Genomic DNA, 12,824 nt, shown 5'->3' with positions numbered 1-12,824 from the left:
GCCGATGATAATAATGAATGAATGGAAAGTCCTTGTTATGTTCCACATGAAGGAATAGTGAAGAGGTTGATTTATTTTTATGTAATCTCAGAAATATTAATAAATCAAACCCTCCTTTTACCCTGTTAAATGACTAAGTTACAAAGAGCATTTCTGCTTCTCCGGATTTATTTTAAGAAGTTTACATTATGCTTTTTTGGTAAATAGATAATTATCTATGCTACAAAACTTGTTCTAGGAAGACTGAAGCTTATCCTATAACAACCATTCCTCTGACTGTATGTTCCCTCCAACAAACACCAGATTTTCTTTTAAAATACATTTTACTTTGGAATCTTAAACTCTAAGCTTCAGTGGTTCTGCACATTTTGCTTGTGACCGGACTATAAATTTTAGCAGGTGTGGGCTTTCTGCCATGAAAGCATGGATTTATTAATCAAACAGTCCATACAGGCTTGTAACTTTTATGAAAAATGATTTATGAAACATAATCAAAAATATGGTTTTTGATATATATTGGCAGTAAGTAATTTGTTACTGGCAATTCACCTCAATGATTTAAAAATCCTTGACTCCTTGATGTGATTTAATATACCTAAGTTGGAACATGAAGAATTTTACAGGAACTTTTACACTTCTGATCATAGTTACAAATTGTAGCCTAATTCATTGTTGCATATAACAATTTGTCTTGGATGACTACATAAATTGAGTTCAGTGACACCTCCTGTGTATGCTAAGCGTGTATTGCAAATGTCAGTTGAGAATAGTGAGTGGAATCTGCACATTGGTTGGGGAGTGTTGTGGAGAAAGACCCACCAAGGTAGGGAGGAAACCTTTGGCCCTAGAGCTCCAGCAGTTCTGAGATAGTTGGGGAGGAGCATCTTTGTGCTGTATAGATATTGGGGTAAAGGTTGGAAGGGAGGATTTGGAACAACTAATGTAAGAACATGCACCTTCTGGCTTGTGCTGTCTGAGTATGTTTTGCCCCCAGCTGTTTCTGGTGTGTCCTTAGCATCTGGATTACAAGGGGCCTTGGGGCATGGAAAATCCTAGTTAAACAGAGGGGATTGGGCAGAAGTGTCAGAAAATGCACCTGCTCTCTAAACAAACTATTGGTCGAGATAAGATTGCTGACTTACGTGATTTCATACCATATCATTCAAAACTCAGAGATTCTGCAAGGACATCTGATATGAAGGTGCATATGCCTGCAATGTTAACTTCACCAACAGATTAGTTGAATTTAAGAGCTACAAGTGTTATTGTTAAACCCTCTTCCCTCTTCTCTTGTTTTAAAGGTCTCCTTGCTTCACCGGTTTCAGAGTACACTAGTAATAGCCGAACACACAAATGAGGCTGTTTCACCTATTACATTAAATACCATCACTGCGGCAAAGCGTCTTGGAGGGGACGTTTCATGTTTAGTAGCTGGCTCCAGTTGTGAAAAGGTAAAAACATTGAAAAGGGGAGGAGGAAGGGAAGTCTGCTTTCTGTATTCTGAACTTGTTATTTGTTTAAAATATTTGTATCCTGCCTTGAGGGAAGGAGGGGTGGGGATTCAGATCAGTGGAACATAGTCATGCCTGATCTTTTTTAAAAGACCGCCCAAATATCATTTTTTTTTCTTTTCAGGATAGGCACCTTATTAGTGATGATAAATGAGACCACGTTTATGACAGTTGTTCCATTGGCTTTTATTTCTCTGAGCAACTGATATATCCAGTTGTTTATAGGCATGCAAATCACCTAGTAATGGATTGATGTCCTTATATAATGTATGCTTAAATACAAATATATGCTGGGTTTGGGAATTGTAAAAGCAGCTTCTCTTATCTACAACTACCATGATAAAGTTGAAAAATTACCAAAAAACAAAATCTAAGGATTTGTCTAGTAAAAATGGTTAACTAGTTTGGCAAAGAGAATCTCAAACTTGCATATATCAGTCAAAATCTGGTTGATTTTTTTTAGTGCTATGCTAATTTTGCATTTGGAATGCAATTCGACTCTTGGTGCTTGGGTGCTGGTTTCAGCCAAAATAAAGTATATGTTGAAGCATGTGTCTGAATGACACTTCAGAGAGAGTGAGAGTGTTAAAGCAGAATGCTGCATTCTTTTCCCCCCTCATGCTCTATCAGCCCAGGGAGTCTTCTCTTACTATTTATTTACCACTCTTGCCAGTAGCATCTGGTCACAGCAGTAAGGTTTTGCATGCACAAATAGTGATAATAAACCTTTTCATTGCAGGTAGCTCAAGAGCTGAGCAAAGTGCAAGGGGTTGTCAAAGTTCTTGTCTCACAGCATGATGCATACAAAGGATTTCTGCCCGGTGAGACTCATTTGCTTGTCATTAGGATTCTCTGCAGTCACCACTGTGATGGAAAATATAAGGTGTTTTGACCAATATGTTTCATCCCCAGAGGAGCTGACTCCATTGATTCTGGCAGCCCAGAAGCAGTTTAATTACACCCACATCTGTGCCGGGGCATCTGCTTTTGGGAAGGTGAGCATATATGACATCCACCACAAATCTGTTGTTCCAAAGAGATTGATCCCTAAACTAATTTATAAATTATGACTTGTAATTATTGCATATTGATATATACAGGACTTTTCTAAAACATTTAGTGTGCTGCTTCTATAGCGCTTCCATTACTTTCATTTGCCAGATACGTGTTTAGTGTATTGTCTCAATTTGTAATTTTTAGCAATAAAACTAGAGTAGTAGTCAGCGTTATGCAGGTTTATAACTTGTTAGCTGTTAGCAACATTTGCTTCTATCTGTTTCGTTTGTTTAGAATCTTCTTCCCAGAGTGGCAGCTAAGCTTGATGTTGCTCCTGTCTCAGACATAATTGAAATAAAGTCTCCTGACACATTTGTGAGGACAATTTATGCAGGTGAGTGTTGTCAGTCTGTATACCATATATAGTAATAATAATAAAAAAATTATTTATATCCTGCCCATCTGGCTGGGTTTCCCAAGCCACTCTGGGCGGCTACCAACAGAATTAATGGTTTAATAATAATAATAATAATAATAATAATAATAATAATAATGCGATAAAACATCAGACATGAAAAACTTCCTTGAACAGGGCTGCCTTCAGATGTCTTCTAAAAATCAGATAGTTGTTTATTTCCTTGACATCTGATGGGAAGGCATTCCACAGGGCAGGCGCCAATACCGAGAAGGCCCCCTCCCTGGTTCCCTGTATCCTCACTTCTTGCAGTGAGGGAACCACCAGAAGGCCCTCAGAGCTGGACCTCAGTGTCTGGGCTGAACAATGGGGTGAAGACGCTCCTTCAGGTATACTGGGCCAAGGCTGTTTAGGGCTTTAAAGGTCAGCACCAACACTTTGAATTGTGCTTGGAAACGTACTGGGAGCCAATGTAGGTTTTTCAGGACTGGTGTTTTATGGTCTCGACGGCCATTCCAGTCACTTGTCTAGCTGCCGCATTCTGGATTAGTTGTTGTTTCTGGGTCACCTTCAAAGGTAGCCTCACGTAGAGCGCATTGCAGTAGTCCAAGCGGGAGATAACCAGAGCATGCACCACTCTGGCAAGACAGTCTGCGGGCAGGTAGGGTCTCAACCTGCGTACCAGATGGAACTGGTAGACAGCTGCCCTGGAAAGAGAATTGACCTGCGCCTCCATGGACAGCTGTGAGTCCAAAATGACTCCCAGGCTGCGCACCTGGTCCTTCAGGGGCACAGTTGCCCCATTCAGGACCAAAGAGTCCTCCACACCAGCCCACCCCATCCCCCCAAAACAGTACTTCTGTCTTGTCAGGATTCAGCCTCAATCTGTTATAGAGGTTTGCATTAGGGCATCTAACATCGCTTTGGTAACAGGAAACGTGGAAATGGCTTTTCTGACGCAACTAATAGGATCATCCCTAGTACTGCAGGATTGTAGTTCAAAGTCCCAAGAAACCAGATATAGCTTCTTAATTAACAGAATCTGCTGACATGTATTGTATTCCTGTTAATGCATTTCTGATAAGATTTTGCAAACTGTAAGCCATTCAGTTAGTTCCTTTTATTTAATATGGGTTACATTAGTTCAGAATTCAGTAATCCATAGGGTTATCTTTTTTCGTTAGTGAGACATTGATACGATTATTTGTAATATTTAATTGACTTTCCCTAATTATTTTGCTGCCCTTATTTGTCTAGCCTTATCGTGCTTGTCTGATCTCATAATTTAATTTGGACATGAAAGCATTAGCTTCTATGACTTCTAAATTTGTTATGGCAGGATTTATTTCCTCCCTTTTGTCAGTGTTCCCTTGCCTTCAAAGACTGATGGATTGCTTCTAGGTTTTGATGTACCTTCTAATAATTTCCTTCTACATTATTTGTGCTTATCTATTACTAGCAATGTCTGTCCCCCCCCCCCCAATATCTTTTTTTCTGCCTCTTTCATCATCTCTTGTAAACATACAAGTGAGAAGAACCACACTGACAATGTGTTGGGTTTATAATGAATTAATTGGAGACTTAACAGCCCAGGTTTTAATGATTGGTCTACCCAGATGTTACATACTCAGTTGCTAGATTTTGTGCTTCCTTGATGGATGTTCGCTGAAGGATGGTTTATACAACAAACTAGGCCCAAAATGCAAGACCTGTGCTCCTTCACGCTCCCTCCCTTATAATCGCTTTTAACTGTTTATCCTTGTTCTATATGTTAAAGTTATGCATAATATAATCACCTTTTAATCACTAGTTTTTATTCTTTACCTGTTTTAAGTCTTATATGTTCAGTTTATCTGTATGTTTTTTCTTATGCTGGTCTGTGACCGAAATAATTTGATACTACAGTGATACCTCGTTTTGAGTCCGCCCTGTTTAGGGTCCAGTTCATCCAACGTCTGCGGCAAGCCCGGAAGTACCGGAACAAGTTACTTCTGGGTTTGCAGCACACGCAGAAGCGCTAAATCATGCTTCGCACATGCACAGAGCGGTGCTTTGTCAAGCGTCCTTTTCATCGAGCGTCTGGGGCTCCGGAACGGATCCTGAACGCAAAAGGAGGTGGGACTTGCAAGGAAACATGTTTAGGACTGCAGTAGGTCTCTTACTGGCAGACTTTCCGAAGAACAAATAGGTGTAGTATGACATAAAAAGCATCAATTATTTCTGAGAGTTGCCTTTTTATAACTTACCTGTAAAGTATGGTTGAAGGAATTAAAAGTGCAGCACTTTTAATCTTTTCTCATTTCAAATGCAAACCAAATTTGTCAGTAGTTTCTTCGTGGCAGTTGTGACTTTCTGAGCTTGTAACATTCTTTTGAAAACATAACTTCATTTCCTTGGAATGAGAATCACAGTGAGCATCCATCTACAAAGTCTGCCCAGGTTTGTTTGTTTCTTTAAAAAATATTTTTATTAAATATTTTCTTTTTACTTTTACAAAAGTACATGCTTTGTCTCTCTTTTTCAGGTTGTACAGTCTTTCTTACAAATCAGTTACATTTGTTGTGAGACATTAGTGTTGAGTACAGTATAAGGAAAGAAGAGGGGGGAGAGGAGGGGTGGGGTGGTGAGGCTTATATTCTCTTGTATGGTAGGTTCTCTTACTATTCGTTTATTACATTTCCTTGGTAGTGAGATGTATTAGGGAGCAGGGTATGGTTAGTTGTCCGAGGTTGGCTGCAGTGAGGTTTGTTTGCATTTGTGGGGGGACGGGGCTTGTTGGGTCAGCTAAGCCAGATTGATTTGTATGTTGTTGTTGGGTTCTTGTTGTTATCTTGTTGGCTGTGATAAAGGGGAGCCTTACTGGGGTGAAGGCGTCCTCTTCTATTTGCCCCCATGTCAGTTTCAGTTTATTGGTTAGCTTTTCTAGCGAGCTGATATGGACTTGGAAGGAGGTTTAGACCACATTCTAGTCCATTGGGTGGGTTAATTTCGAAGCCTATGTTGTGCTCCCATTGTTCTTTGATTGCGTCAAGGGGGTTTGTAGGATTTTGGAGCAGTATTTTGTATATTGTGGATACCACCCCTTTACTGTATCCCTCTGCTGTCAGGAGAAGGTTTTAGAAGTAGTCAAGGGCCTAGTGGCTGCTGATTTTACTGTTGGATTGTTTAAAAAGGCATGGTGATGTGTTAGCCAAGGTATTTGGTTGTCCCCGAGTTTGTCTTGTTTTTCTTGTGTTGGTATAGGTTTGTTGTTATGTTAGAAATCTTTTAGACAGTGTAGGCCTTTGACTTGCCAGGTTTTTATCTGGAGGTTTTGTGCTGCGTGTTGGAATAGTGGGTGATAGGCAAGGGGGTTAGTGGGGATGGAGATAGTTTGCCTGCTTTTTCCCTCCATGCTTTAAGCATGGACTGTGTGAACCTCTTCAGTGTTGCTGCCCAGGTTTGTTCATATCTCACCACCACTTTCTGAGCAAATGTTTCTTAGTCATGGAGTCAGTGGATGGCCATGAGCATTTTTTTTGAGCAGGTTTACGTGGTAATGTTAATGACTTAATAAACCATGTTTTATTTTCCCAAGCTCAGGCACTGGGTTTGCTTGCTCACTTCTCTCCTTGCGAGCAGCTTCAGTGTTTCTGCCACGGTGTCTTAAAAATGTTCCATCTGGGAAACTGTGGCTTAATCTTGGTTGACTAATGTCACATCTGAAATAGAACAAGTCTCTCATTCTTAGCCTTCAGTCCTTTGCACATTTCATTTGGGAGTAAGTCTCATGGAATTCAGTGGGGTGTATTTCTGAGTAAACCTGCATAGGAGAGGTCGGGTGTACAGTGGAAGTAGGAACTGCATGCATCTGCTGTGCAAAACATTTTTTGTGGTTGGATGGCTACGGTACCTTCATGCTGAGGGAATGGATGTTTTTTCAGATACAGTGGTTCCTCGTGTTACAAACACCTCGGGTTTCAAACATTTCGGGTTACAGACTCTGCTAACCCAGAAGTAGTACCTCGGGTTAAGAATTTTACCTCAGGATGAGAATAGAAATGGCGTGGTGGCAGCGGGAGGCCCCATTAGCTTAAGTGGTACCTCAGTTTAAGAACGGTTTCAGGTTAAGAACGGACCTCTGGAACGAATTAAGTTTGTAACCAGAGGTACCACTGTACTTAGTGTCTAGTAGATGTGGCTAAACTCTTTTGTAAAAATAATAATATTGGTACTTCTTCCTTTCCACCATCAGGGTCACAACTGAAGTTTTTGTTTTGTTTTGTTTGTACTATGCTTTGTATTTTTCTGTTTTTATATTGTAAACCACCCTGTGATCTTCTGATGACGGGTGGTAGAGAAATTTAATAAATAATAATAAGTAGTAGTATTAATGAGTTGTCTGAAAACTTGAATGTGTCCAGTGGTGCTTAGTGGCGTGCCCAGGGCCTGGCGGTGTTGCACACCTGGCTTCCTGATGGTGTCTCTGCCACTTACCAAGAGGTGGAGGCACGAGGTGCAGGGAACTCAGTATGTGCCGGCATGGCAGCAGGAACCTTGGATTGGCTGCACCACCAGGCCCTCCCTGTGCCCCCTCCCCCTGTCCAGAAGCGACAGCGATGTTCACTCTTGAGATGCCAGGTGTGCACTACACCAGCATGCCTGAGACACCAGGGAAGGTGAACCCTTGCTGTGTCTTACTGAAAAATTCTTCTGTGACACCAAGGAAATGTAAACCTATTCTGAGTCCATTTTTTAGTCTCTTAAATTTTCCTGCCTGAATGGATTGTTTTGTCTAAGCAACAGCATTACTGCCCTCTGCTAAAAGCAGCTGATCATTGCAGTTTGCAATTATATTTTCACAGAAAGTGTGGTCTTTTTGTAGGAAATGCCCTGTGCACTGTGAAGTGTGATGAAAAAATAAAGGTGTTCTCTGTACGAGGTACTTCCTTTGAGGCTGCATCAATGAGTGGTGGTAGTGCTACAATAGAGAAAGGTGAGTGTTCAGTTTGTCTGAGTTTTTTTCCTTCTCAAGTTGAAATTGGAGTAAAAACATTATTGTCAAATAAAAAGACAAAGTTGCATAAGTTTGCATTTATTGAATTCTTCCCTTTTTACACTTTGCCACTCTTTGTCTCCTAGAGTCCTCTAATTATTCCACATGGATATCTCTTTTTTGTAGCCGTCTTGGGTCAGGTTACATGTAAAACTACTGTATCAAAATTGTGAAGCCATTTTGAATGGTTCAGTTGATTCAAACAAAAAGGAGAGGCTTTCCCCATAGACGCTGGAAAGGATGCATGTTTGTTATTCTGTTAGCCCAATGCATTTCCTGCCAAAGTAAAATTCCCCTTCCCCCCAAGTATGCATCACACCAGGTCTATTCTACAGCTCATCCTCCATTAACCTGCATGCACTACTTTTGCCCCAGCCAAAGCATCACATAACCGTACCAAGACCATATCTTAAACTGAGTGGTGTTTCACTCTTGCTGTTTCCTCTGTGGTGGTGATGTGCTTTATTTCTGTCATGGAGAGTTAGAAATGTCTGTATTCTTGTTTTTGTTTTATTATGAATTCTTATGTTCTTATTTTGTATTTTCGTGTCGTGAACTACCCTGTGATCTTCAGATGAAGGACTTCTTAGTATACTATACTGCATACTGTAACAACAACAACAACAACAACAACAACAACAACAACAACAACAACAACAACAATAATTGCAACAGGCTAAATTGTGGATAACTGTGTACAGTCTGTAAGCCTATCTGTAAGCCTTATTCAGGGGCTTATCTGTAAAAGAAGTAAAAGGACAACACTTACTAAACCAAATATAAAACACTTGTAAACTGATTCAAAACCTAGTTTTGGCTGCTTTGATGTAATAATAGACATGCATACTTGGAAATAATCCAGTAGAATTAATTCAGACTTACTTCTGAGTAAACATCTTAGTGACTTCACGTGTTGATTTATTTGCTATATGAGCCCTAATGTTTCTGACGGGCAAAAACGCATGGCGGCATTTGTGTGTGTAAACTAGATCAGTTACCTGCATCTAAAGGACAATTACATGCACTACTACCATGCTGTTTCTCACTGTACATTTCCTTCTGGCAGCCTCCGTTTCAGTTGTTTTTATTTTATCTCTTGTTGTTTGCCACCCTGGGCTCTTTTGGGAGGAACAGTGGGATAGAAATTTAATAAATAAAAAATCCTATTTAAGTCTTGGTATATTTTGAATGAATTCATATTAACATCCAGAGGTATAACCATATTGATGTTTTCTTTTATTTATTGCGTTTTTTAAATGGAGGAAGGATTATAGTTCAGTAATACTTCAAACCCTGTCATCTTCAGGAAGGGCTGTGAAAGACTGCTTTCTGAAATGCTAGAGAGCTGCTGCCAAGCAGTGTAGGCTGGGGAAGGGAGCATTTGGCTTTCCACACGCTGCTGGACTACAGCTCCCATTATCATTGACCCCTGTCCCCTGTGACTGATGGGCATTGGGAGTCCAACAATGTCTGGAGGGCCACAAGTTCCCCATTCCTAGTGTTTATAGTACTGACATAGATGGAGCAGTGATCTGACGTGGCATAAGGCGGCAACTTAGGTTTGCCCAACCCCCCCCCATTAATTAAATGTACAGAAAGTGAGTTGGAAGGGACCATGAGGGCCATCTAGTCCAACCCCCTGAAATGCAGGAATCTTTGGCCAGAGGTTGAGAACATACAACTCTGGGATTAAGAGTCTCCTGTTCTTATTGACTGGACTGTAAATAATTTTAACATGTTTTTGTTTATTAATGCAAAGATGTAAGATGAGCTGATATATATAATATCGCATATACTGCAGTGTTTGGGCATGGAGGTCGTTTTTATGGCTACGACTTTGTACCTTTCAAAAGCTCAGTCTGTTTTCTTTGTTTTGCTTTTTGATATAAACAGTTTCTGCAGCTTCACCAGCTGGTCAGTCTGAATGGATCGAACAAAAGTTAACAAAAAGTGATCGGCCAGAACTGACTAGTGCGAAGGTGGTTGTTTCAGGTGGTAAGTAGTGGCTAATTGGCTAGAATTGTGATGAACTAGTGGTGAAATTTCTAGCAAAGTAGAAAATAACGAAAACTTTGATATACAGTGGTACCTTGGTTCTCAAACTTAATCCATTCCGGAAGTCCCAAAACCAAAGCGTTCCAAAACCAAGGCCCGCTTTCCCATAGAAAGTAATGCAAAACAGATTAATCCGTTCCAGACTTTTAAAAACAACCACTAAAACAGCAATTTAACATGAATTTTATTATCTAACGAGACCACTGATCCATAAAATGAAAGCAATAATCAATGTACTATGCTATAAAATAAATAATACAGTATTGTAGATGATAAAGATAAAAATTATTATTATTTTCTTACGTGCACTGATGATAGTCACTGTTTGGATGGGGGGCTTTTATCCATTTCTGCAGTCATACAATCAATCAGTAGCTGAACTGGGTTCCACACAGTCACAGAAACAAATTAACTGAAAAAGCCTCAAAAACAAAAATGCAAAATAAAAAGCAAATACAAAAGCGCCAAATACAGTGGTACCTTGGTTCTCGAACTTAATCCATTCTGAAATGTTTGAAAACCAAGGTGCGGCTTCTGATTGGTGCAGGTGCCCCAGAAACAATAGCTGACAAGTGCATCAGACGTTCAGCTTCTGAAAAATGTCAAAAAACCAGAACACTTCTGGGTTTTCAGCGTTTGGGAACCAAGGTGTTTGAGAACCAAGGTACCACTGTACCTTCTACCATACCTAAAGAATTCTGACCAGTAATTTGTAGTTGGAAGCTGGAAAATGAGAAAGTGAACAGTTCATTGAAGTGGTGTGGGATTGGATAAAGTAAAGGAACTGTAAATATCAGCATTTGTCTTGTAATCAGCATGAATAATAAAAATGCTAGAAAAGCTTAGTTTGAAGAGTGATCTGCTTTTACAGGGAAGGCGGTTTGCATGCATGACAGGAGTCCCCGGCAGTGATGCAGGGGTTACATTCCAGGCCCCTCCCCATAAGTAAAATCCCATGAAAGGAGCAGCCTCTAAAAAGCCTCTGAACGCACACATTTTCCTGCTGTCCACCTCTCTCCCCCACTCCCTCTCCACACCTCTTTTTTCCATTAGAGTTGGAGCTCTGGGGCTGGCTGGAACCTGGAGGACACGTGGAAAAGTGGTTGCTTCTGCTGCTGTTGTCTACCCCACTTGTCAGTTATTAGGCAGAGAGACTGAGCAGCGTAATCAAAGTCTCGCTGTGCCTCCAGTCTCTTTGGGGCTTCCTCTGCCCTCACTGGATGTCCTCTTTGGGCTTGGGGGGGTCTCCTCACAAGCCACAAGGACTCTCCAGTTCTCTCCTGCCATTTCCTGCTATGATTCTATATATTTAATTATGTACTGGTGCTGCGCATATACATGGTCATGTGCGATTAGAACGTGCATAAGTGGGATGCCTATACTACAATAGCACAACTAGTTTATCACATCTATCTCAGGAAAAAATAAAATAGCAAAAAACAGTACTCTACTCTATTACAGTCGTACCTCGGAAGTCGAACGGAAACCTAGGCTCGACTTCTGATTGGTGGCAGGAAGCTCCTGCAGCTAGTTAGAAGCCGTATAAGCCGCGTTGGACGTTCAGGTTCCAAAGAACATTTGCAAACCAGAAGACTCATTTCTGGGTTTGTGGTGTTCGGGAGCAAAAACCTTTGACTCACAAGGCATTCGACTTCCGAGATACGAAAGCTGTAACTCTCAAGCCAGCAGGGGGAGTGAAGTGCAAGTTACTATGCTCTAATTCCTCCATTTTTTCAGTTATGGTAGATATGTAAATAAATGTGTAACCCTCTATGATTCTGAAGAAATAATTACATTAATCTCAAACAGACAACATTCATGTTAAGGCTGGTGACAAAAACCAGTCACGCCTGGCTCCATGCCTGAAAAGAGCACAACAGGGCATGGGCAAAAGTAGCAGAGTAGCGTGAAATCCCGTGGAGTTCCAGTGTAAGAAAACACACACACAGGAAGCAGAAGTTCTTCAGTAAAATTTTACTGAAGTTCTTAGAGCATAAAATGGTTACAAAGCCCAGTATTCTTGCTGGATCTCCAGGCAAAGTCCAGAACTTCACTCTGAAGAGCATGTCCAGTTGCAGAGCCAAAAACCACAGACTGTACTGAAGAGAAAAGATAGAAGGAATACAGAACCATTCAGTAGCAGGATATTTATCTCCTATTCTGAGCATTTTGACCTTGAGTCTCATATGACTGATAAACTGATAAGGTTCAGTTGGAAAATGAATTGTTCCTTGGCTCGGATGTGTATATGTGCCTGACAGAATGCACTGCAAAAATCGACAGTGGGGTGGAGCGTACAACAACACTTTATTACGGTCATGTATTTAGTCTGACTCAGAGATTTCAAGGCACTGGAACATATCTAACCTCTTACCTTACTTTTAAGGACGGGGCTTGAAGAGCGGAGAAAACTTTAAACTGCTGTATGAGCTTGCGGATGAGTTGCATGCTGCAGGTAACAACTGCTTTTACTCCTTGGTTCTAGAGCAGTTAGGGATGCTATCCATCCTATGGGCATATATTTTGAAGTGTGTGAAATTTGGGTAAATGGCTTGTAGTTGGAGACTTTTGCGCATACATTAGCTTGGATCCTAACTTCCATGAGGGGAGTGTACTAGGGCTTTCTTGCTGCTTCTTTATGGCTCCCATAATGATCCCCTCATCTGTTCCTGAAGGTTGAGGGCCTATAGCTCCTGAGGGGCCTAAAGCTGGAAGGGTGAACTGGGGAAAACCAGGGATCCCCACTTTTGTTGGGGCAACCCAGTCAGATGGGAGGGGTATAAGAAAGAAATTGTTGTTACTAATGGGAAGA

At 40.9% G+C, this 12,824-nt stretch overlaps 1 protein-coding gene across 1 annotated transcript in view; it reads left to right on the top strand.

Annotated features, from left to right (window-relative positions):
• Positions 1-12,824, top strand: part of ETFA (electron transfer flavoprotein subunit alpha) — a 33,673-nt gene that overhangs the window by 5,008 nt on the left and 15,841 nt on the right. The window contains exons 2-8 of the mRNA XM_083460788.1: positions 1,302-1,451; positions 2,251-2,332; positions 2,424-2,506; positions 2,802-2,901; positions 7,787-7,897; positions 9,851-9,952; positions 12,399-12,467. Of these exons, the coding sequence (XP_083316914.1) occupies positions 1,302-1,451; positions 2,251-2,332; positions 2,424-2,506; positions 2,802-2,901; positions 7,787-7,897; positions 9,851-9,952; positions 12,399-12,467 (697 nt within the window). The remainder of the gene's footprint in view (positions 1-1,301; positions 1,452-2,250; positions 2,333-2,423; positions 2,507-2,801; positions 2,902-7,786; positions 7,898-9,850; positions 9,953-12,398; positions 12,468-12,824) is intronic.

This window comes from Podarcis liolepis (genome assembly GCF_965112155.1).
Source record: "Podarcis liolepis genome assembly, chromosome: 9".
In the NCBI taxonomy this organism is placed as follows: Eukaryota; Metazoa; Chordata; class Lepidosauria; order Squamata; family Lacertidae; genus Podarcis; species Podarcis liolepis.
Note: the sequence above shows the minus strand (reverse complement) of the source record. Positions and strands in the feature narration are given on the sequence as shown.